This window comes from Drosophila mauritiana, chromosome 2L, assembly GCF_004382145.1.
Source record: "Drosophila mauritiana strain mau12 chromosome 2L, ASM438214v1, whole genome shotgun sequence".
Classification (NCBI taxonomy): Eukaryota; Metazoa; Arthropoda; class Insecta; order Diptera; family Drosophilidae; genus Drosophila; species Drosophila mauritiana.
The window spans coordinates 21244364-21269552 of NC_046667.1; the positions used below are offsets into that span (position 1 = coordinate 21244364).

Sequence of the window (25189 nt, forward strand, 5' to 3'; positions counted from 1 at the left end):
TGTATATGGTATGGTCACTGACAAATCACTTTAATGTATGGAAAGGACACAAGCGAGCAGAATTCTCTATTCTATTCTCATTTCAGTCACACAGCGGCCCTCTGGTTTATGTAAACCAGATTTAATCATTTACTTGATTTATTTTTGATTTAATGTTATACAATTAATAATCATCGAAATTTGTATTGTTGTTGTTTTTATTTTTTTAAAACACTGGCCGAAGGCGATGTTTCAAGTGCCTTGCCGCATAAAGATGTTCGGTCACTCCATATTTTTCTATATTTTTCCGCTCAGCCAGCCAGCACATGTATGTTGTAGGGGATCGAGTGGTGGTGCTTTACAACTTGTCCAAGTACTGGGATAGATCGGGCAGTCCTTCCTTAAGACCCTTGCGCTTACGAGTATCCTGGACGATGGCATAGGGCTTGCTTGAGGGCTCGCTCGGATCGCCAGGCAACACCTGCCAATGATCGAAAACACACTGAGGGAAGGCCTGTCCTCCGGTATTAGAGCGCAGATCGGCGGTGAAACCGAATGATTCGTTGACGGGCAGGTATGCCTTGACAACGAACATGGGAGTACCCACAACCTGGTTTTCCTCGAAAACATGGCCACGTCGCCTGTTGAGCACACCGTATATTCCTCCTACAGCAACCTCGGGGCACTGGATCTCGCACAGGTAGACAGGCTCCATCAGGCGCGGCTTGGCGGTTATTGCGGCGGCGTACAGACAACGACGAGTGGTTGGAATGATCTGGCCACCACCACGATGGATGGCATCAGCGTGAAGCGTCACATCGTAGATGTTGAAACGTACTCCGCGCAAGTTTTCGTCGGCTAAAATACCCTCCTTTGAGGCCCATTGGAATCCAGCGACAACAGAGTCCTTGATTTCGTTAAGGTACTGCACGGACTTGGTACAGTCGAGGATGAAGTTCGGGCCGGTTCCGTCGGGGCCGAAGCACCAGATCTTACGGGCCTCAGTCACATCGTAGTCGTACTTCTCAGACAGATAACGGGCACGAGCCTTGAACTCATCCTTGGAACTCACATCGCCGTTATCAATGTCCTCGGGAAGACCGTCGGGCATAGGTAGGGCTTTCATCAGCAGACGGTTGTGCTTGTTGGGCGACTTGGACAGACACATCTGGTCGGACTCCTCCGACACAGTCTCACGGTAGGAGACGACTGGATCAGACTTCTTCAATGGGATACAAGCGTGGTCTTCCTCTAGATCCTTAAGGCAGATCTCCAAATGCAGCTCGCCGGCACCGGCAATGATATGCTCGCCGGACTCCTCGATGATACACTGCACCATAGGATCGGACTTAGCCAAACGCTTCAAGCCCTCCACTAGCTTAGGCAAGTCGGCGGGGTTCTTTGGCTCCACAGCCACTCGCACCACAGGGGACACGGAGAACTTCATGACCTAGAAACGAAAAAAATTTAAAAATCAATAATAAAGTTGTATGCTACCTAAAAAAGAAGAAGAAAAAACGCTGCAAACCTTCATGTTGTGGGCGTCCTTGAAGGTGGTAATGGTACCGGTCTTAACCAAGAACTGATCAACACCGACCAGACCACAAATGTTGCCAGAGGGAACATCCTCGATGGCCTCGACGTAACGACCCATCATGAGAATTGTGCGCTGAATTGCCTTCTCATATAAGTCCTCCTTCTTGCCAGGGGTATAGTTGGGGCCCATGATGCGGCACTTTTGCCCAGTGGCCACCTTACCGGCGAACACACGACCGAAAGCATAGAAGCGACCCTTGTCAGAGGTGGGTACCATTTTAGAAATGTACATCATTAGAGGACCATCAGGATCGCAAGACTTAACGGCGAGAGCGGCCTCATCGTCATGGGGACCTTCGTACAGCATCTCCATGCGGTACTTCTGGGCAACCACTGGCGACGGCAAATGAATAGCAATCATCTGAAGTAAAGCCTCGCCGGCTGGCAGCCAGGTGCGCATCACAGTCTTCAGCAGAGCTTTGCCATCTTTGTCCTTGTCTTCATGCTTCAGGGTCACACCGATTTTCTCGAGCAAGGTACCTATTTCCTCCTTTTTGTAATTCATGATCGCATCGAACACCTTGTAGATGGGGTCCAGGATGTACATGCAGAACGAGCGTTTGTTGTCAGCCTCCTTCTGTTTCTGCCATTTCTTGGTCTTGGCGTTAAAGAAGTTTTCACCCCACAATCTGTGAAAAAGAAGTTTAACGATTAATTGTACCTTCGGATGTTTCATATTAAGTACTATTATTAACTACTTAAAGAAATGCTTATGCTTTGTTGCATAATTAATTTATAAATTTTGAAGTTAAGCAAAAATGACGTCCAAATATATCGATGTTGTATAATATGAGGCCAAACAACAATTGATTTAAAATATATAAGGAAATGATGAGAACAATAAAAGATTCTGTTTACAAATTAAAAACAATTAGTGTAAGGTAACTGCCTTAACATGACTCGTTAGAACATTAGGAAAGCGGTCCCAAGTCAGCGTTTAAACAGCATCCAAAAGTTTAATCTTCTTCTATTTATGGTCCACTTGTGGCGCCCTCAGCACGAGAGACTCTTAAAGAACTTTCCTTGCGGAGATGTCTTTCAAGAAGCCGACCGCTCAGCGCCACACGTTTTGTGGTAGAAGTTTGAATACATTTAAAAAAAAACTTTGAAATATAACTCACCGGTTCATTAGCTTGACAACATCAATCTTAAACTTCTCGGAGTACATCTCAGAGAACTGCTTGAGGGTGAACGCCCATCCGTGAAGCCCAGAACCGAAGCCCACTGACCCCTTAGAGGGATCCACGCGAACCTCACCCATCGGGCCTCCATCATCGTTATAGGTGGCAATAATAACGTTCACGTTCTCGACGATGCGCTGGAAGGTCTGGTACAGCTCCTCAGCATCTAGTTGCAGCTCAAGCAGAGCGCGGTCCATTTTGTTCATGAATAGGATGGGCTTAATACGCTCAGCGATGGCCTGACGCAGCACGGTTTCGGTCTGGACACACACTCCGGAAACGCAGTCTACCACAACGAGTGCACCGTCGGTTACACGAAGGGCGGCAGTCACCTCCGAGGAGAAGTCAACGTGACCGGGCGAGTCGATCAAGTTGATCAGGAAACCCTTGCACTCCTTCTCGCGCTGATCGGGGTGAGTAATGAACACCAGATCCTTTTCCTCCACCTCAAAGTACATGGAAATGGCACTGCAATAAAGCGGATTAAAAAAGGCAAGGGTGCTGGAACGTCACTGGTCTTACGTCGACTTGATGGTAATGCAGCGCTCCTGCTCATCCTTGCGGGTGTCGGTGAAACGAGTCTCACCAGCCTTGGCTCCGGCAATGATACCAGCCTTTGACACAAGGGAATCGGTCAGGGTGGACTTGCCGTGGTCTACGTGGGCAATCACAGACATATTGCGGATGTTCCGCTTCTTGTCCATAAGGCCACGGATTTCGTCGACGGTGAAGTTGACCTATAAAATAAATAAGGCATCGTTATGTACATATTATAACAAGTTTCCACTTGATCTATACACATGTGCTGATTTGAAAATGGCGTCCATACCGAGACTAAGGCTTTACAGACGTGGAAAGGTCTTTGAGGTTAGATAAGAACAAATACCCACAAATCACTCCCTCGCGAGCTACAGCATCGATAATATTTATAATAGTAGCAATAATAGATAGATAATAGCAATGTACGGCTTTCTTAGGTATTTCATAACATGCACCAAGCTGGATCACATCCTAGCCAAATTTCAAAAGAAAATTGCATACGTCATTCCTAGTCTTTGTCTTGCATTTCACCACCAAGCACACACACACACACAATAAGCAAACGTGAAAATATGTGGACACATAATTTCACCAAGTAATGGTCGACACGTCTGCACTTTTTGCACTGGGCATTAAAGATATTAATGCAGGTCGCCTCTAGGCCTTTACTGTAGATATGGGGTTATTATTACGGACATTGGGCACCTACCATTTTGGATGTTTGGAGATTTTCTCGCGGACCAAAAAAACACTACGCCTTTCAACGGCGTTTCGACAGGAAAGAGCGAGGTGCTGCAGCGACCCTAGAGCTGGGACAATTCTCGATATTTTTGATAGTCGGAACCAGTAGTTGATCGATAGTAGTTCACGTGACGATTCATCAGAAAGTAATTTTCCATGTTTACTTTATAGTTTTTAAACTTGTATTTTACAAATTGACTTTTTCGTAATTTCCTCGATTCGACAAAGCACATTTTTGAGAAAAAGTACGAGTTTCTAATATACATAAAATTCAGTTTTCCACTATCCTTCATAATCTTGAAAGATAAACTAGATATACATATATAAGGGCATAGCTAGTGGGATTCTCTAGGAAAATATTTAAATATTTTGTTGGCGTTGCGGTAGAAATTAAAAACAGGGTTTAAGTCGTGGGCTTGAAAACTTATTAAGGTTTGTAGGTGTAAGAGTGGGCGTGAGACATATCGACAGAAATTGGGCAGACAATAATAAAACGAAGAAAACAAGAGATCCGAAAGTCTAAAAAATTGTTCTAAAGTGTGAGCATGGCAGTTATTGGCGGCTTGAAGGCGGTAGAAGGGTAATTTAAGTGTTTCTGGTATTCATTACTCATAGAGTACTTTTATAGTATAGTTTGTTCGTTGAAAAATATTTAACAGGCAGAAGAAAGCGTTTCCAATCATATAAAATATATATATTCTTGATCAGGATCAATACCGAGTAGCTAGCCATGTCCGTATGAACGTCGAGATCTCAGAAACTATAAAAGCTAGAAAGTTGAGATTATGTATACAGATTCTAGAGACAAAGACACATGTTGCCACGCCCACTCTAACGTCCACAAACCGCACAAAACTGACACGCCCACACTTTTGAAACATTTTTAGAAATTTTTTCATATATTTTGTAAATTTAAATTTTCATAAACTATTGTAAATTTATATCGATTAGCAAAAAGAAATTTTACAACGCCCGCTCTAACGCCCTAAAGCCAACGAACCTGTCACGCCCACACTTTAGAAAATTTTTTAAATTTGTTCTCATTTTATTCCCCAATATCTATCGATATCCCAGAAAAATGATGAAATTTCGCGTTCGCATTCACACTAGATGAGTAACGAGTATCTGATAGTCGGGGAACTCGACTATAGCTTTCTCTCTGCTTTCATCTCAAAGCGTCTTGTTGCTCTGACGTCACTTGAAACTTGCGAATTAGACGGCCCCACGACATCTCTGAGTTTGAGGGTCGTATCACAGAAAAGCAGCCTTGGAAACTCTACTCTACTCTACCAAAGACACTAGAATTCTAGTGTCTTTGACTCTACCTTATTCTCCATTTGTGGTCCCTCTTATATCAGATATTTATTTTTTTGCTCTGGAATCACCTAAAGAGCGTGGAAAGACGAACCAGGCACTTGGTCAAGGAGGACAACAGTTGAAACTTTTCAACCCGGGGACAATGCTGGACCAGAACGCCTAATTCGTATATTTTAAATAAAACTTTTTAATTAAACCATAGCCAAACACCATTCCGCCTAACATAAGTTAATATTTGTTCACATAAATGTACCATGTTGCCACACTTTTGACAAATGTTTTATTTATTTTATATTTATTGATTTTTGTGTTAGATTTGTAAATTTCCATAAATTTTTAAAAATTAAATCACGTTCACAATTGCCCACCGGTACCACTCATCAAATATCAAAATGGTTCGTGAAGCTGCTTAAAACTGTCAAATAGCTTTTATGCTGCATTGAACAGCTGAAACATTGTCGGAAGAAAAGAGCTTTATCTTGTTCTCTTTTTTTTCGTGGAATTCTGCATTCCGCATTCAAAAAATCACTCAACCAATACCCCTCAGCACCTAGAACTCAACTCACTTACCCCTCACTACCTAGAACTCACCTCACTCGAATTCAAAAGCTTGCTCGTTCTAATGTTACTGCAGCATTGTTGCTGACGTTTTGACTCAAACACGTTCTAATGTTGCGGCAGCATTGTTGCTGCGCGAAGACGGCCGGCAAATGAAAATGATGACGGGCGAACAGTTTTCAAGTGATTTTCGGAGCTCGCGGGCTGTGCTAACGGTAAAGGACAATTTTGTGATTTGGGACTTTCACGTTGCACAATTAATGTATTGCTTTGTGCGCGACGGTGTTGTAGTGCGAAAGCAACAAATATTCAAAAGGTTTCAGTTACATTACGTGACCTTACCTTTACCTTTCATTTGTCTCAAAAATGTAAAGTTAAACGTTTACCGACCAATTTAAACCGGAATATTTAAATTATACTTTATGTTGTGTTATTGACAAAGTGAAAAATCATAATAATAGAAACTTAGAAAATATAGATATATACGCTCAATAATATAATTTCATTAACAAAGAATTAATTTGATGATAAAAATTATGATTTATTTTTTTTCTTTACTTAGAACATACAGTACTCAATTAAATGTAACATTTAATATAAGACCAAAACTAATATAAACAAAGCTCTATAGAAAACGACAGGCAAAGACTCTATTATATAAATCATAATAAGAAACTACGACGCAGAAACAGGAGCAATAAGCCTAAAATACTCTTAAGCCGTCAAATTCATAATTTTGGAAAAGCATGTTCTATCGTTTTGGTGCTCTTCAGTGTCGAAAAGTTAAAACGATAGTTTTTGTGCAACGAGTGGCAAGTGCGGCAATCTAAATTTTAATTTAGTTTGAGTGTATAACAATCAGCTGGAAGAGGTGATAATTGTGGAGTATAGAGTGGATATTTCCGATAAACTTAAAAATGGATCTTGGATTTTTATTAGATGAGCGAGTCAAGCCATTTAATTTCTGATTGCCGTAAGTCTTACAACTTTACTTTACTTACAAAAATCCTGCTAAACTTCCGTTTTAATTCAGTTTTCTTATAAATTGCATGGTTTGTGAAGCATAGGTCGGTAGACCCAGTTAATTCCTCTTCTTCAAACAGCCGAATGAAGTGCTTTTAAAAATTCAATATTTCTTTTGGGACCTAAAGACTGAAATTAAGTGTTATCAGAAGCAAGAATCGTTTTGCTAGATTTTACGTGATTATCCCAACAACCATCAGTAATTGAACTCGACCCATGTGAGAAGTCGGAAGTTGGATTTGATTGTATATTAAACTTTACATGTGTACCGTCGCAGAGTGCATATTTTAGGTTTAGGTTGAAATCTAATTTGATGACCCCAATAAAGATTTAATAAGAATACGAAATGACCGATTCCAATGAATTTTTGTAAAGCACACAATGAGGCACAAAAGCTTAATAGGCCCAATCCGAACTCGGCACACGGGGACCAAGCAATGTACATAAGTGTGCACATATGTCGGCAGCTTTTTAATAAACGGCAAATGCATAAAAAGGTTCCGACGACTCACACATTGTCGTTGTGCTTTTTAAGTAAATTGTGAAACATTCAAAAATAATTTTTGTTGAGCGTGGGGTGTTAAAACAAGTGTGAATAAGGTAATGCGGCAAAAGTTGGAAAAAAGTCAACGACAGTGTCAAGAACCGACCAGACAAACTGTCGGTTGTATGGCGGGGAGGCATGAAGAGTCAAGTTATGAATGAAAATTCAGGCAATGTGGGGAACGTCTGGACAGGGTATGTACAGACATATGATTCTGCCGTCAAGTCCTGCCCGTTAGAATGCGTTAGAGTGGGCGTGGCAAAAAGTTGTTTTGCAAATCGATAAAAATGTACAAAAGTAATAGAAATGTGAAACATATCAACACATTTTTTAAAAGTGTGGCATGGCAGTTTTGTTCGGCTTGTGGGTGTAGAGTGGGCAACATGGGTAAACAAACTTGCGCTGCGTCTTTGTCTGTATGATTAATTTAAACCTTCTAGCTTTTATAGTTCCTGAGATTTCGACATTCATACGGACAGACATTCTCCCTTGTTTATATTTTTTTGGTAAATTCTTGCTTCCACACATATAATTTACCATTTACGATGACAATTACCTGCATGTCAGCTCCATTTAGAAGGCAGGAGGTATTATAACCCAAATGAAGACATTTTGTACGCTGGTCCATCTTCGGCTCTACCATCGCAAAACAATCTTGCTGCTTAAGATATAATTGTTGAAGCTTTTTTCGATCATGATTCTTAATTTTTTGTTGCTTGACATAATATGCTGGTCTTGCAACATCTGCTGTCTTGGGTGTTGGTCCATCGCGATGGGAAAGTGCCTGTGCAGTGACGTATACCTATATGTCACTTAAGGAGCGAGGAGATTAAAAAGACTGGATACGGTTATGTTCCAGATATCGACGACTGTGAATTGATTCATTCTTTGGTAGTCGATCTAGATTTGTTTTAAATACAAATAAAATTGTATCGCTTGATTTTAGAATTATAGAAGTCTGGCTTAATGAAACTTTAAAGGCGATTCAAAGATTATCAGGCTAATTTTTTTGGACTTAACAACTGTTTACAAATTGACCTTTGAAATTATGTTCGAGTGCCTTTGTTTTAAATAAGAAATAACTTTAAAGATCACAAAACATGTAATAGCAACTAATAATTTATAGCGAAACCCATGCAATTATTATTCAGCTGCTAGCCGAAACCAAAAAGTTTTGCCTGTGAGTGAAAAGTTACTGCTAGCTTTTCCCTCGGTAAATGTGTAAAAGCGCGACTTGTCTCGGATTTCTGTCGATAGGCAAAACATTATTACCTCCTTCCTTATAGAATAGGCTAGACATATTTACAGAGGTGGTCAAAAGTATTTACACAACGAGCTTTTTTTTCAATTAGTTGACAATTGAAAAAAAAGCTCGTTGTGTAAATACTTTTGACCACCTCTGTATGTATGTGTTTTAAATCGAAAAAGGAACTTTTCAATTTTTTTCAGATAGTAGAATTCATCTTCCAACACTGGAAACTCTTAGTGAAAGCACCTAGCAAACAACTTATGTTTGGGAAGCAGATCGATAAAAGTGGAGGCAGATTGACTATGAGAATAATAGAATTAGAATTGACTAATGAGAATAAGAACAGAACATAGTGTAAGTTACGTGATAAGCAGCAAATTATGAAATTTCTTGAACATTCCTTTTAGCTCCAGGGGGGGCAGCTAATGATCTTTTCCGCTTCATGATCTTCCTAATCATTATCAAATGTCGAGACGATCTAGTCATATTTGAAAATCCGTATGAATGTCAAAGTTTCGGAAATTATAAAGGCTAAAAAGTAGAGATTAGAGTTAGCGCAAGTTTGTTTCAGGTCGTTGCCACCGCCATTCCCATTCTTCTGCCCACCAACCACCGAAAACTGCCTTTACCCACTTTTTTTGACCAGGCCCCATTTTCTGAAAGTCGGTCAATTAATATAATATTAAATGCATTCATAATTAAAAAATGTTTAGTTCTGCATACCAGAAATAAATATAGATGGGGCCACAACAAAGAAATCAGCTGTTGCGCGCAGAAAAGCATATGTCTGCTACGCAAAGTTTTTCCTCCTTACAAAAGTTTTAATATCTTTGTAACCAAAGCGTCAATTTTAATTTAATTTTAAGAGTATGCAAGCGATAAAATTTTTTTAACAGGATTAAATATTTATATGTGACGGGCATACGAAATTATTTTTTTTAGGGCGGGCAAACGATAAAAACAAATAATAATGGCAAACGTTTTTAAATAATAATATTTACTTTTAAGAGATAGGCAGAGAATAAACCTCTGAGTTGACCGAGATTGTCTTTAATTTCTTATATTTCTAAATTGTAGCTTATTTCGAAATTTTAAAGGGTGCGAGAGCAAACGATGCAATTTTGATTTTTGAAAATTGTCGAACTTTTTCGTAATTTTAAATTTCGAAAATAAATTTAAAAAATTTTACCACCAATAAATTGGTATATTGTATTTAGTGTTGTACATGTCTATATTTTGAAATCATTGTACTTATTTACTTTGTTGCAGAAGAAAACATGATTCTAAGAACATGCAGACAAAAATGTCGATGAACATGAACTGGACGTCTTCAAAAATATGGGCACCTTTGTTTTTGGTAAGAACAATTTGTAAAATTAATTTAAAAATGTAAGGACTGAAGACTTAGTAGAATATGTACTTTTAAATCTGTTTCTCAGAAAAAGAGCCTTTTCGACCCCATAAAGAATATATACATTCTCGGTCGGGATCAATATGTTGTCTTGCCATTTTCAATTAGATTTCCAAAATAAAAATTTTGGCACCGGCCACAAAATGTCTTAAACTCGGCAGTCTTTCGTTTTTCTTCGATTTTTGCTAGTCCTGACACATTTTGTAATCGATTTCGTGAAGTCAAAGCATCAACCAATTCGGTGACGTATATGTATCATTTATAAATATTTCATGTTAAGCTTTATTCTCTCTCCTTCGTGTAAAAGTAACACTAGAATCGTTGAAAAGTATGTAACAGGCAGAAGGAAGCGTTTCCGACCATATTTTTGATCAGGATCAAAAGCCGAGTCGATCTAGCCATGTCCGTCTGTCCGTATGAACGTAGAGATCTCAGGAACTTATAAAAAGCTAGAAGGTTGAGATTCAGCGTACAGATTCTAAAGACGCACCGCCAGTTTGTTGTCCCATGTTGCCCGCCCACACTTTTGAAAAATGTGTTGATATTTTTTCACATTTTCATTAGTCTTGTAAATTTCTTTCGATTTGCAAAAAAAATTTTTACCACGCCCACTCTAACGCCCTAAAGCCGCCGAACAGGTCACGCCGGATTGTTCCGGTTGGAACAATTGTTAAATTTTTTAGCATTTTATTCCCCAATATCTATCGATATCCCAGAAAAATTATGAAATTTTGCGTTCGCATTCACACTAGCTGAGTAACGGGTATTTGATGGTCGGGAAACTTGACTATAGCATTCGCTCTTGTAATGCATAGGTCTGCTTACCTAGGGGTAGCGAATATATGACTTTTCTGCTATAAGGGCTATAACTTACTGCTCTGGAAGTTCCATTAGAGTTGTGATACATAAGAAGGCTAAGTAAGCTTTTACCAAAAAGCCAAAGCCATTCCCTTCGTCCAAATATAGATGTGAATTACTAATCAATATGGGTAATGTCTTGGCAAGGGAAAGGCAATCAATTGAATTGGGACCAAGGGCGTCGCCAAGGTAGGGCAGGGGGGGGGGGGGGGGGGGGGGGGGGGGTGGAAAAGGTCAGCTTAACCACACCCCCTCCCCTCCACCCCCCTGGAATATTTAATTAAATTCATAATTTGCTGCCTATCACGTAACTTCCCGTTGTTTATTTACACTATGTACTGTTTTTATTCTGTTAGTCAATCTGCCAATTCTAGCGATCTGCTTCCAATACATATGTAAGCTTGATAGGTGCTTTCCAGTGTTGGAAGATGAATTCTACTAAATGCCCCCCCTGGCTGATGGCCTGGCGACGCCCTTGATTGGGACATTACATACAATGCAACATTTATATTGTAAACGGTACATATTCATCGATGGCACCTGGATTTTTTTTTTAATGGAGTCGAATAACAAAGTTAGAACCAGCATTGCCTTCTTAATAAATTTGAATCGTTAAGGCTTGTTTTGCGGTTGCATTTTAAGACCTTTCATTATGCGCCCTTTAGATGGCAACAAAGTCAAATACCACTTTCATGTGCACGCTGCTGGAAAGAAAAAATCGGACTCCACATTGTCTAACAATTATTCATGTATGAAATGTTTCATGATTTTCAGAGTTTTTTTTTTTTTCATAGTTTTCGTTAAATCTTATATTTCTTTATGACACGGAATAAGTCAAGTTCCGAATAAGTTCAGTGGTGTTCGTTGCCATCGACAAACACATTTTCCAATATACATACATAAATAGTGCACAGTATCGCCATGGTTACGAACAAGTTAAGGTTTAATTAATCCTACTCTGAAATATTATTTACACTGATTTTGGAATTTTTTTGGAATTGTAATTGGAATTAAGGTAACAAGAGTGAACGAAATAGTCGACTCCTTACTCAGCTATTCCAAAATGGACCGACAATTTAAAACATTTTTTAAGGAATATCGGTTGAAATTGGGGTAAGAATTAATTTAATGCTGTAAGGTGTGGGCGGGATAGATTTGGGCCTAGATTTGGGATAGAGTGGGCGTGGACAGAATGATTTCAGCATATCGATAAAAATTGGAAAGATTCAACCAAAAAATTAAATTATTTTTTAAAAGTGTGAGTGTGCCAGTCGGCGTGGCAAAAAAAAAAACTTTAAAATTATAATAGTCAGGGCGTGATTTATTAATTTTATTTTTTTCATCATATTGCCAAAATTCCAAATATGTAAATTCGTTTCTTCGATCAGAATTGATTTCGGCCCGAAAATCGTCTTCTAGCACAACACGCACAAATATACGCGTTCTCGTCTCTTGTTTTTACTCACACAAGCAAGCAAATTCTATTTTTAGATTTCTTCTCTCAGCGTAAGCGAGCGGAAAAAGAGCAAATTTGGCCTTCACCAAAAAAGTGGCTGCATAGTGTCAAACCAATGTATGGCCGTTACGCATCTTGTTATTTTAGTGTCTTTGATTTTAATCTACGAGTAACGGATATAAATATTAAGTACAATTGTAGAGCCAGAAGCCCCCCCAATTATTTTTACACATCCTATTGTGATATTTACGTCATGTCTCTTATTTCCTGTGTATTGAAACGTAAAGTAAAATCCACTTAAAAAACAAAATATGCTATATGAAATGCTATAGTCAAGTTCCCCGACTATCAGATACCCGTTACACAGCTGATGGAAATGTGAACGCGAAATTTCATCTAAAAGAAAGTGATCATGTAATTTGGTTTCCCCATTTCTCGTAGGGCAAATCAGATGGTATTGTTCTGATTTATTCCGTCGAGACCGAATCTTTGAATCAGTTTGTCGAAGTTTGTGTATGAAAGGGAAACTGCGAATAAGTTTCTTCGTTGGATGTGACTTCAAAAGCCTTATTGTTGTAATGAGGAATGGGTGCAAATTTAACTCCCATTTCTGCCGCCTATTATTTTATGGTCTTTGTGCAGGCTTTTTCAGTTGTTATCCCGTCTTTTGAAGTGGAATTTTATTTTTGCTCTTCTAAATGCTTTATAAATATTTTCATTGTGGCTTATTTTTTCTTGTGGTTTATATGATTAAAATTTGACTTCGGTTTCAGGTCTTTAGCCTTTGCGTGCGCCGTTAGTCCGTTCTGCTTTTCCACTATTTGTCTGAATGTTTTCCCGGGAGATATTTGTTTGCCAGTTGTTTGCGTGTTTTTTCTCGTTGTGTTAATGGTCTAGGCGTAGCTGACAAGTTTTTGTGGTAAGTGTTTCCTAAGAGTACTTGAAGAAGTTGGAGAGTTGAAGTCTGAGCTGTACCATTTGCACAGATGATTAATGGTATTGGCGAGTGGTCGCGTGGTAAGAGCTTTTAGGTTGGGCGGGCTCAAACATGGATACATACATACATATTTATATACATATACATATGTAGGAGTTTTAATGATATATATATATATATTTTATAATATGGAATATAAATAGAATATACACGCTCTAAGGAAAAAATAAATTAAAATACTTCATAAAGTTGGTTAGATGAAGAATGAGCCCATTATATGAGGAATGACCTTTCCATTCGTGAAGCGTACAAGCCCCGGTATGTGTACATATGTATTTAAGTTCTGCTCCGAAGTTTCATTTTCGCACTGATTTTTTTTTTTTAAATTTACCTTCACCCTATATAGGGTGATTTTTAGTAAGCTCTTTAACATGCCCATACTTAATGATTTATGAGTCGGTTTGACCTGCGTGTAGTTCAATTGCAATTTAATACTGTTTTCTTGTAAATGACTTTTTGACATGCAAAGGACCCAAATAATAGTTTGTCCTACAAAACAAAGCCTTAAAACAGTTTTACTGTCCAGAAATTCATCGAAGATATTTATTGTCAAAGTTTTTTGCACATATCAAAATTCACATTTTTGTTTATCTTCATTGATAATTATCCCCATTTTTATTTTGACTTTGCATCTGTTTTTAACATGATTTAGTTTTTATAACGGTTATTCGTAAAATAAAAGGGTATAGCAGATTCATTAAAAAGTATGTAACCGGTAAACGGAACTATAAAAGCAAGAAAGTTGAGAATAAGCATACAGATTCCAAAGAAATAAACGCAGGGCAAGTTTGTTGACCCATGTTGTCACTCTTACGCCCACAAGCCGCCCAGAACTGCCACGCCCTCACTTTTGGAAATCTTTGGATATTTTTTGATTTTTGTATTAGTCTTGTCTTGTATCGGTATGCCAACAAACTTTTTGCCCCGCCCACTCTAACGCCCACAAACTGCCCAAGCCTATCACTATTAAACTTTTAAACTTTTATTTTGTTCCCAATTTCTACCGATAATCCAATAAGTAAAAAATAAAATTTCTCGTTCACACTTTCATCTTGGTAACGGGTATCTGATAGTCGGGGAACTCGACTAAAGTTACTAGTCTTGTAAATTTGTATCGATTTGTCAAAAACTTTTTGCCACGTCCACTCCAACGCCCACAAACCCCCACATTTTTAACTTTTCCCAACAAAACGGTCACTCCCACACTTTTAAGCAATCTTTAAATTTCTTCTTCTTTTTTTATTCCCCATATATATTGATATCCTAGAAAAATTATAAAATTTCATGTTCGCATTTCCATTAGCCATAGTCGGGGAACTCGACTATAGAATTTTCTTTTGTTCATTTTATTATTTTTCTTGTAAATTTCTATAGGCATATCAAGAACCTTGTGCAACGCACTTTCTAACGTCCACAAGCCGACCAAACCTGTCACGCCCACATTTGTGAATACTTTTTAATATTCTTGTTGTTTTTATTTTTTCTCAATTTCAATCAATATTCCAGAACAATGTTGAATTTTCTCGTTCGCACTATCCACTAGCTGAATAGCGGATAGTGTGATAGTGTGGCATGTGTGGGCGTCAGTTTACTATAGAATCCGGTAATCGCATTACCGCAAGGGTAGATTTTTAGCATAACGCTTATACTCCATTTCAAGTCAACCCAAACGTCTGCAACGGCCAGCTTAAAGTTCGAGGTCAAATCGAAGCCTTATGAATTCTTTCGTCGAGACAGTCTCCATATAAGGCCGGAAACAGTTAACAAAGGCTTAGTCCTTGCCCACTTAAAGTCGTTAAACGGTATTAGAAAAAAATACATTCAAAAAGACAGACAGACGCAATGCGTAAGTTTCGCTTTTTACCTAAGCTTAATGTTTTTTATTTTTTAAGGGATGTGGGCTATGACAATTGACCTTTGCCATATGCGTTAAGTGTTGCAGTCTCAAATGAATGGCAGAGTAACGTCAGTCAAATGGATAGACAAGCCGAGACAATCGGACAGGTTGGACAGGGCTCAAAGTCAAAAAACAGATCGCAGGGGCACAATGCCATAGCAGAACCATCAATTTTGAAACCCAAAATCCCAGAACTCAGTTCATCCATCTATCCCTTGTCAAGTCATCGTTTTGGAGGCACTGTGACTGCTGTGGCTATAGCGACACCGGCTCGACATCGCCCCCCTAGCCATTGTATAAGCCAAACAACCCTGTACGGACGTACCTTGAATCATCCTTATGTTTGTGGCGCCAGCCTTTGCAACTTCGAACACGAAAGGTTTAGATCATTGACGTTTTGCGCCGCCGGTCTCTGTCGCTTTGAATAAATAACTGGCGTGACGCTATGTACACACGTACTAACGACTTTCTTACTTAAATACAATATAATAAACCAACGGAATGGCTTACGCCCGAACAAGGCCCCCGTCATCTTTGACATTATAACCGTCTGTTGGATTGTCCCTGTTCAACCCCGACCTTGCTAACCATGACCAAGTATTATGCAAAATTTGCTTTACTCCCACGTTCCTCTCCGTAATATAGTACCTCTGACTGCTGTTGGAAATAGAAAAGGCAGTCTAATCTTGTTTTGAAACTACCTGGCATGGTGTGTAATATAAGCGTCTCGACTATCTGATACTCACCATTTCTTTGATAATATATGGATAGTTCAATTTTCTAAAATTAATATTTAATGATGGTGTGGTTCATCATCCGTTCGAGACCTAGAGTAATTCAAGTTGCATTAAACCCTTTACTGTGTGCTAATTACTAATCTCCTACTTCCCCCATTTTCTCAATTTCAGACCACCATATGCCTATTGGATATACAGGCCGCCTGGGCAAAAAAGCTTAATGCAAGTCAAGCTTTTGACGACACATGGAACACAGCAGCCGATTTAGAAAATGAACTGGAAGTAAGTAGTTTTGCCTTTTCTGATAACACTACCAGGATAGTAAGACCACAAATGCAACTGCTCATTTTCAGCAACAAAAGCGATCGAAGGGTCAAAGTGCAGGAGGAGGAGGTGGCGCGGGCGGTGGACCTGCCCAGTGGTCGTCCTGGTCAGATTGGTCAACCTGTTCGCGCACCTGCGACGGAGGCATCATGCATCAAATGCGTAGGTGCGGCAGTCCTGGCATTTGTCGCGGGGAGAGCACCCGCTACCGCATTTGCAACATGCAGCCGTGTCCGGAGCAGCAGGACTTCCGCTCCAGCCAATGCTCCGCCTACAACGATGTTCCATACGATGGCACCCTGTACAAGTGGACTCCGCATTATGATTACGTCGAGCCCTGCGCGCTTACATGCAGGTGGGTGTGCGTTGCTTATATGGAGTTCTAAAATCTTTAGTCAGTTCAAACGCTTTGCCCATTAAGCTGAAGTCTCCAATGATTCAAACAGGCATGTTAGTTATGGATAAACGAACTTTAAACTATTTGCTTGCATTCAAATGAATAAACCTAAAGTTTGCAATTAAAATGAATGGGAGAATTAACAAAACTAGGGTATTGTCTCTTCCAATCGACAAAGTTGATTCGGTTCTACCGCCTTTTTACATTGCTATATTAACTGACTATTTTATTGACTGAGCAAACCTTTTTTCAAATAATATATATCGCATTTTAAAAGTATTTAAATAATTACGAATGATTTTAGCACAACTGTTTTGCTATTGGTGGGGGGCATGCCAGAAACTAGTATAGAGAGTACAAAACTTCAAAAATGCAAATAAACTTTATTGAATATTCCAAGGGATTATTATTCCATCCAATATGTGAATAATCATAATGCAAATATTTTCCATTCGTAGAGGACATCCTGCACATCTTGTCGAAGACATTTCGCGGGAGACTGGAGACGGCAATGCAGAGGCGGCGGAGCACTACGATGAGCAGAGCGTCATTGTGCAATTGTCGTCGAGGGTGCAAGATGGGACCCGTTGTCGTTCCGGCAGCCTGGATATGTGTATCCAAGGAAAATGTCAGGTGAGACCTATTTGGGTACAGTTTATTGAAAACAAAAGTCGGGCTGCCAAACCCTCCTTCCCCTTCAAATTCTGCCCATCGCCGTAGCGCTATGTGATAAATTAGGTATACGGTGTTGTAGGTGGTCCTAAAAGATGGTGTATTGGCGTAATATCGAAGATGCTACTGACTCTTGCAAGGCCTAACCGTTGGGAAGGCCTTTGCGTATTTGTGTACGTGCATGCAGGTAGCACAAGCACCTTTGTATCATTATGCTCCGGCGTATACATATGTAAATCATATGGAGAGAAAAAAAGAAGAGTGGGTAGGGTACTGCTTGTTTCAACTATTTAAATGCCAATAAAGCGTGACCAGGACGCTGAGTAGAGTGTCAGCCAAAACTGCACCCTGTGGAACGTTGAAAAATGTTGACTAGCTGTTGGTGAAGTCGATATTGTTTTGATTTATAATTTAATGAGCTCAGACTTGCACGTTCATAAAGAGATATTTACTTAAATGCCAAATCAAGAGAAAGCGATCAGAAAAAGGCTATATTCATTCCAAGCTATGCATTGATTTCCATTTTTAGTAACGACTGCCGCAGAGTTGGTGAGTTAAGCCATTGACGCCGCTTAGCGGCTTACACGTTTTTGACATGTCGGTCTAACGTTTCCGTTTCTGCCTATCCCGCTCTAACGTCAGCTGTTTGACATCTCTTTTTAGCGTGTTGGCTGCGATTTAAAAATCGGATCTACAAAAAAAATTGACGGTTGTGGAGTGTGCGGCGGAGATGGAAATTCCTGCTCTCAACCGCTTTTTAATTGGGAGATGGCACCGATGTCGCAGTGCTCTGTCACCTGTGGAAGCGGTAAGTTCAGTGCTCAGGTTTCGGCCACCCTCCTCGCTGATGAAATTAATCTTAAAAATGTATCTTAAAAGTTGCTCTGGAAAACAAATTTATAATTTTAAAATACCATTTCATTTATCTTTTGCGACAAACTTAAAACAAAAAAAAAAACTTAAACATTAAATTTTAAACTTTGCTAAATTAAGTTTAATTTTTGTCTATGTGAATAGACTTGTTTAAAGCTTTAGGTTAATTTTATTCTAGTGTTATTATTATAATTTATATATTATTGTTATTCTAGTGTCTTTTATGGATTTAAGTCTAAAAAAGATTTCGATACATTTAACCGGTCGAAAAACTTAATACTATTTGATGTAATGAAATCAGATAATTTTTTTTAAACAAATGTTGACAAATCGCGTACTTTTAAGTTAATGCTCTTAACGAAATGTTCATCCTTATCTGTATCATTTGTGCCATTTCTCGTTTTTCTGCGACAGTAACGTTATGATCGAATAGGGCCTATGTGATATTTTCGTCTGTCAGATCCCATAAATGATTACATGTCTTTTTGAGCACTGCCATTGAAATCCTCTCGTCCACTTCTCTGTAGTTGTACATAGCCCGAATAAATAGAAAGTCTCTATTAGGAGTTTCAAAGGCCAACGGGGATTCAAACCACAATTGTACATAAAATTTCACGATAAAAACAGACACACCTTCATCGACAGAAATCAATGATCTGATTCTTCTCTTTGTTTATACGTGTGGCCACATAATCATTTAGTATACAAAATTTAAAGAGTTTTTGGTCAATTTTGGACCATGCTATTTGAAATCGTCCAAACAGAGGGACAATAACGCTTAAAGATCCAGAACTTGATTCAAAAGCAGCTCGTAAATATAATTCACATATATGATGCCTGCATGGAAGATAAAGCAAACTGCGTTCCAATAACTGATCTAACAAAACTGCCGAACCGTTAAATCTTACGGAATTGGATGCAGTTGTATCAAAACATGCAGCAACGATTTTATCCGAAATTCCCCACTCTGTTAGCATGTTGAAGGTTGGACAAGATATTTATATAATATTTAAATAAATATATAATATTATATATGTGGAAAATGAACCAGATCAGGGAACTAAAATGAACGATGAAACAGAGAGCAAGAGAGTAACGCGCATTGGCAACGAAAAAACCAAAAGAGGGACTTCGAGTAGAATGGTGAACGAGAGCAGTCGCAAGTTTTTCAATCGCGCTATATACTTATGCAACTAGAGCTAAACAATTGTCATCAAACAATTAAATAATAATAAGCAAGAACTATTGTCATTAAACAATATAAAGTGTACTATAAACAATTGTCATTAAACAATAAAGTAACACAGTATAAAGTAAACTTACTACAATTTTGGGGGCTCAACCGGGCCCAAGTTGTGTATGCATAAGTGCGAATTTAATGAGTGCGAGCGAGACAGAACGTGACGCCGCATCGATTAAAAGAAAAACGACAACGACGCAAAAAAGAGTCGCGGTGAGGCTGAAGCAATTAGAAGTCAATCGACGACGACGAGCAAAAGGTGTTTGTGACGCAGTGTTCATTGGAAGACTTTAGAAGACGGAGGCCGAAAGGTGTTGGAGATTCCGTATCTAGTGCTCGAAGAAAAACGGCGGCAGCCAAAAGGTGTTGGAGACGCTGTGTTTATTCAAAAGCACAACGGCGGTGACCAAAAGTTGAAGGCCACGCCGTAGAAATCTCAAGCAGACAATTGAAGAAGAACGGCAAAACGACGGTTACGGCAAAGACACTAGAATAACAAGATGCATAACGCCATACAAATTTTTGGCACGCGATTTTTTGACCGTGGCTCTAGAGGTGGCTCCAGGCTCTCTCGAGTTTTTGTTCGACAGAGAAAGAGCGGAGAGCGCTACAGCAAACAGCTCTTTTCTACGCATACAGTGATAGCAGACAACTGTATGTGTGCACACGTCTGCTCATGCATTGTAAATTTGACAAAATATGTCCTTCACCTTAGAAGTTCGTTGACTTTAAATCTATATTATTTTTTATCAATTGGCAACATGCGAAAAATTCTTGTTTTGCATTGCCTTAACGTTATTATTATTTAAATAAAGCTTAGAAATAGTAATAGACGAATCTATGTACATCACAAAATCGAAAATGACTTTATATTAGAATACTTGTCATTAGGGTATTCAGCTTGCGACGTGAGAAAAATTAATAAGGCAGTGATTGTTGAGTGCTTGTGTCCGCACTTCGTGCCTCCAGATATGACTTTTGCAATAAACAGTTTTAATTTTTTTTTTTTTTTTTTTTTTTTTTTTTTTTTTTTTTTGCACGGGTCCCACGGCCACACCTCCCGTCCAACCGACCGATTCGCGAGAAGATATAGACGCGATATAAAAAATAGAATAGGAACGAGGAAATGAATATAATGTGGAATAACTATGTTAAATATTAGTGTTAGTAGGATCATACATAATTATTATGTAATAGAAAAGATAAAATTGATTGCTTTAATAGCGGCAGAGAGTCAAGATTACAGATAATAGGATAAAGTCTATTATAGTCAGAACATAAAACTCTGTAAGGGTCATGCAACTCATAATTAGATCTACAATGATTTAAGATAAGGGGTATATAGTTTCTAGTGAATCTACTTGGAACCGAGAAGTTAAGCCGACTAATCAAGTCGGGACTCTCAACAATAAGCTTACAAATAAAAACTGTTCCAAGCATAGTTCTACGGTTAGCTAGGGATGGTAAATTAATTAAAAGTAGTCTACTGGAATAAGGAGGTAATATATGGTTTGCATCCCAATTTAGGCGCCGCAAGGCAAAAAGTAAGAAGTTTTTTTGGACCGATTCAATGCGGTCCGAGTGGACTGCGTATTGTGGACTCCAAACAGGTGATCCGTACTCGAGAATCTGACGGACTAACGAAATAGATAAGGTTTTAGTCAAGTAAGGGTCATCAAATTCCTTAGACCACCTTTTTATAAAACCAAGCACACCCCTGGCCTTATTGACAATAGACGAAATATGGTCAGATAATTTTAGTTTTGGGTCCAGAAGAACACCAAGATCATCAACTCGTGTTATTCTGTCCAGAGAGCACCCACTTAGAGTGTAAGTCGTGCGTATTGGGTTGGCACGACAAAAGGTCATAACTTTACACTTTACATTTATTTTATTAATTTTTATTACTTAAATTTTTAATATTTCGGAAAACTAAAGGCACCCACTGATCTTTTTTTTAATATTTGTAAAATTGTAATAAAAAACAAATGTGTATAAAAAAATTTATTGTGGAGCATTAAGTAGTGTGTAAGTGTATATATATTACACATAATTAATTATCAACATAAATATAAATATGTAAAGGGTAGCTAATTCGAGCGGCGATCTTACGAAACGAATTTAAAAAACTTTGAAATTATAATAGTCAGGGCGTGAATTTTTATTTTATTTCATCATATTGCTACGAAATTGGCCAAAACTTCAAATATGTAAATTCGTTTCTTCGATCAGAATTGATTTCGGCCCGAAAATCGTCTTCTAGCCCAACACGCACACATATACGCGTTCTCGTCTCTTGTTTTTACTCACACAAGCAAGCAAATTTTATTTTTAGATTTCTTAAGCTCTCAGCATAAGCGAGCGGAAAGAGAGCAAATTTGGCCTTCACCAAAAAAGTGGCTGCATAGTGCCAAACGAATGTATGGCCGTTACGCATCTTGTTATTCTAGTGTCTTTGGTTACGGTGTAGCAGAAGAAGAAGAACGGTGAAACAATCAGAAAAACGAAAGTCGCTTCAGTGGCAGAAGAAGAATAATGGCGGAACGAAATACGCCGCCACATATACGAAGGCGATCGAGCGGCAACAGCGAAGAGAGAGGCGAGGCAGTAGGAACGAGTTGTGTATCTTTTGCTGTTAACATAGATTAAACAGAGTTGGCTAAGTAGTGTTGAAAACTTTAAAGAGAGGGTATGTTTTGTAGTTGTTTTGCAGCTTTACGCAAAGAATATACAGTTGATTTTATTTCGTATTGAGGATTTTGTACTGATAAATTTTATATTATTTAGAATGGATCGGATTGAAATTCTTGCGCTGCGCGTTGATGACCTACGAAATAAGCTGTCTGAGTTAAATTTGCAGACAAGTGGTACTAAAACCATGCTGCTGCAGCAGGTCCTTGCTCACTACAGATTAAACAATGAAGAACAAAACATTTCGGACGATGAGTCAGTAGCAACTGCACCAATGATTACAAATGAAAATAATAGGTCATGGTTTACTCTAAAAGACGTCGAAGGTAGTATTTCTGAATTCTCAGGTACTATAGGTAGTGTTGATGTAGATCAGTGGATAAATGAGGTAGAAGAATGTGGAAGTACAGTTCAGTGGAACCAATTACAAATGTTTGTCTATGCGAAGCAGCTTTTACGAGGTGCTGCTAGATCGTTTGTCAAAAAGAAAAAGCTTTAAGTCTAATTGGAGATTATAAGATTATTGTTCGACACCAGTGAAGATTAAAATACTGTTAACCGATGATTTTCCAGTATTCCAACAACCAAGACGTTTGGCAGAGTGTGAACAAAAGATTGTGGATGATCAAGTTCAGGAATGGTTGCGAGACAAGATTATAAAGCCGAGTGTGTCGGAACACGCATCACCAGTGGTGCTTGTTTCGAAAAAGAATGGGAAAAAACGATTGTGTTGTGACTATCGGAAATTAAATGAAAAGATAATTCGTGATCACTTTCTAATGCCGCAGGTTGACATTGTTATCGAAAAGCTCAGAGTGCTTTGGTGTATACGACTTTGGATTTAACTAACGGGTTCTTTCATGTGCCCGTTGAGTTGGAATCCCAAAAATATACCTCCTTTGTAACACAAAAGGGACAGTACGAATTTCTGTATGTGCCCTTTGGTATTACAAACTCACCTGCAGTTTCCGTTGCCAAATGATAAAAAAGGTGTTCAAAGATTCTTAGGATTGACGTCGTATTTTCGTAGATTTGTCAAAGACTTTGCAGTGACTGCTAAGCCTTTGTCGGACCTGTTAAGGCAAAATACTAAGTTTACATTTGATGTGCTGCAGAAGGTAACGTTTGAACAGTTGAAAGTAGCACTAACTTCGAATCCCGTATTGAAATTGTACAATCCTAAATTAGGAACGGAAATCCATACAGACTCTTCAAAATATGGTTTCGGTGGTGTATTATTACAAAAAGACCCAGGAGATTGTTTGTTTCATTCGGTTCAATGCATGAGTCGTAAGACTAACCAATGCGAAGAAAAGTATCATTCTTATGAGCTTGAGGTTCTTGCAGTTATCGGTGCATTATTGAAGTGGCGTGTGTATGTGTTAGGTTTGAAATTTAAGATTGTGACTGACTGCAACGCGTTCACTATGACGATAAAGAAGAAGGACGTTCCTTTGAGGGTAGCTAGGTGGGCATTATACCTTCAAGACTTTGATTATCAAATAGAACATCGCTCAGGGACGAGAATGAGACATGTTGATGCGTTGAGTAGAGTATCATGTATTATGCTGAGCGATACTGTTGTACATCGCTTGAAACAAGCACAATTACTCGATGAATGGACGAAAGTAGTGAGAAGCCTTGTAGAAAATAAAGGGTATGAAGATTTTTATATAGAATACCAAATACTTTTTAAAGATCCCAACCGCGGGCTTATTGTTGTACCGTCGCAGATGGAAAATTAAATAATCACAATTGCTCATAAGCAAAGACATTTTCCTGCGAAGAAAACGTAAGATTTAGTTGAGAAATCTTACTTCATACCAAAACTTAAAGAAAAGGTTGTTCGTTTTGTGGACAGTTGTGTGGAGTGTATTGTATTTAATTCGAAAGCTGGGAAGAAAGAAGGTTTCTTGACCCCGATTGAAAAGGGAGATAGACCGTTGATGACGTATCACATTGACCATGTTGGCCCAATGGAGATGACGAGCAAGCGCTACAACCACATTTTAGCTGTAGTTGACGGTTTTTCTAAATTTGTATGGCTGTATCCCACCCGTAGCACAGCAGCAGAGGAAGTTGTAAGTTGTCTAGAGAGTCAGGCTACTAATTTTGGAAATCCTTTACGGATTATCTCTGATAGGGGAACTGCGTTCACTGCACAGACATTTAAGTTGTATTGTGAGGAGCAGAAAATTAATGGTGAACAAGAGCAGTCGAAGACTTAAAGCTTTTTCTTTTTGACAAACGATCTAGCAGCACCTCGTAAAAGCTGCTTCGCTTAGACAAACATTGGTAATTGGTTCCACTGAACTGTACTTCCACATTCTTCTACCTCATTTATCCACTGATCTACATCAACACTACCTATAGTACCTGAGAATTCAGAAATACTACCTTCGACGTCTTTTAGAGTAAACCATGACCTATTATTTTCATTTGTAATCATTGGTGCAGTTGCTACTGACTCATCGTCCGAAATGTTTTGTTCTTCATTGTTTAATCTGTAGTGAGCAAGGACCTGCTGCAGCAGCATGGTTTTAGTACCACTTGTCTGCAAATTTAACTCAGACAGCTTATTTCGTAGGCCATCAACGCGCAGCGCAAGAAATACGCAACGGCGTATTTCGTTGCGCCGTTATTCTTCTGCCACTGAAGCGACTGTCGTTTTTCTGATTGCTTCACCGTTCTTCTTCTTCTGCTACACCGTAACCGTCGTTTTGCCGTTCTTCTTAAATTATCTGCTTGCAATTTCTACGGCGTGACCTTCAACTTTTGGTCACCGCCGTTGTGCTTTTGAATAAACACAGCGTCTCCAACACCTTTTGGCTGCCGCCGTTTTTCTTCGAGCACTAGATACGGAATCTCCAACACCTTTCGGCCTCCGTCTTCTAAAGTCTTCCAATGA

General features: G+C 38.9%; 2 protein-coding genes across 8 annotated transcripts in view; one reads left to right on the forward strand and one right to left on the reverse strand.

Moving 5' to 3' along the window:
• Positions 1–120: 120 nt before the first annotated feature.
• Positions 121–4109, reverse strand: LOC117144752 (elongation factor 2). Its single transcript, XM_033310112.1, has 5 exons — positions 4006–4109; positions 3279–3493; positions 2697–3224; positions 1508–2204; positions 121–1429 (listed from the first exon to the last, which is right to left on the reverse strand). The coding sequence occupies exons 1-5, from the start codon at positions 4006–4008 to the stop codon at positions 338–340; spliced, it is 2535 nt and encodes an 844-aa protein (XP_033166003.1). The 5' UTR covers positions 4009–4109; the 3' UTR covers positions 121–337.
• A 2374-nt stretch (positions 4110–6483) lies between these two features.
• Positions 6484–25189, forward strand: part of LOC117135339 (protein madd-4) — a 42504-nt gene continuing 23798 nt past the window's right edge. For 4 of the 7 annotated variants that reach the window (XM_033295551.1, XM_033295543.1, XM_033295546.1 and 1 more), the window contains exons 1-6: positions 6485–6885; positions 9998–10085; positions 16256–16366; positions 16438–16763; positions 17264–17438; positions 18141–18285. In XM_033295551.1, the coding sequence (XP_033151442.1) occupies positions 10020–10085; positions 16256–16366; positions 16438–16763; positions 17264–17438; positions 18141–18285 (823 nt within the window). In that variant the 5' untranslated portion in view covers positions 6485–6885; positions 9998–10019. Of the gene's footprint in view, positions 6886–9997; positions 10086–16255; positions 16367–16437; positions 16764–17263; positions 17439–18140; positions 18286–25189 lie in introns of all 7 variants that reach the window. The other 3 variants (XM_033295549.1, XM_033295550.1, XM_033295553.1) reach the window with 2 other exon arrangements.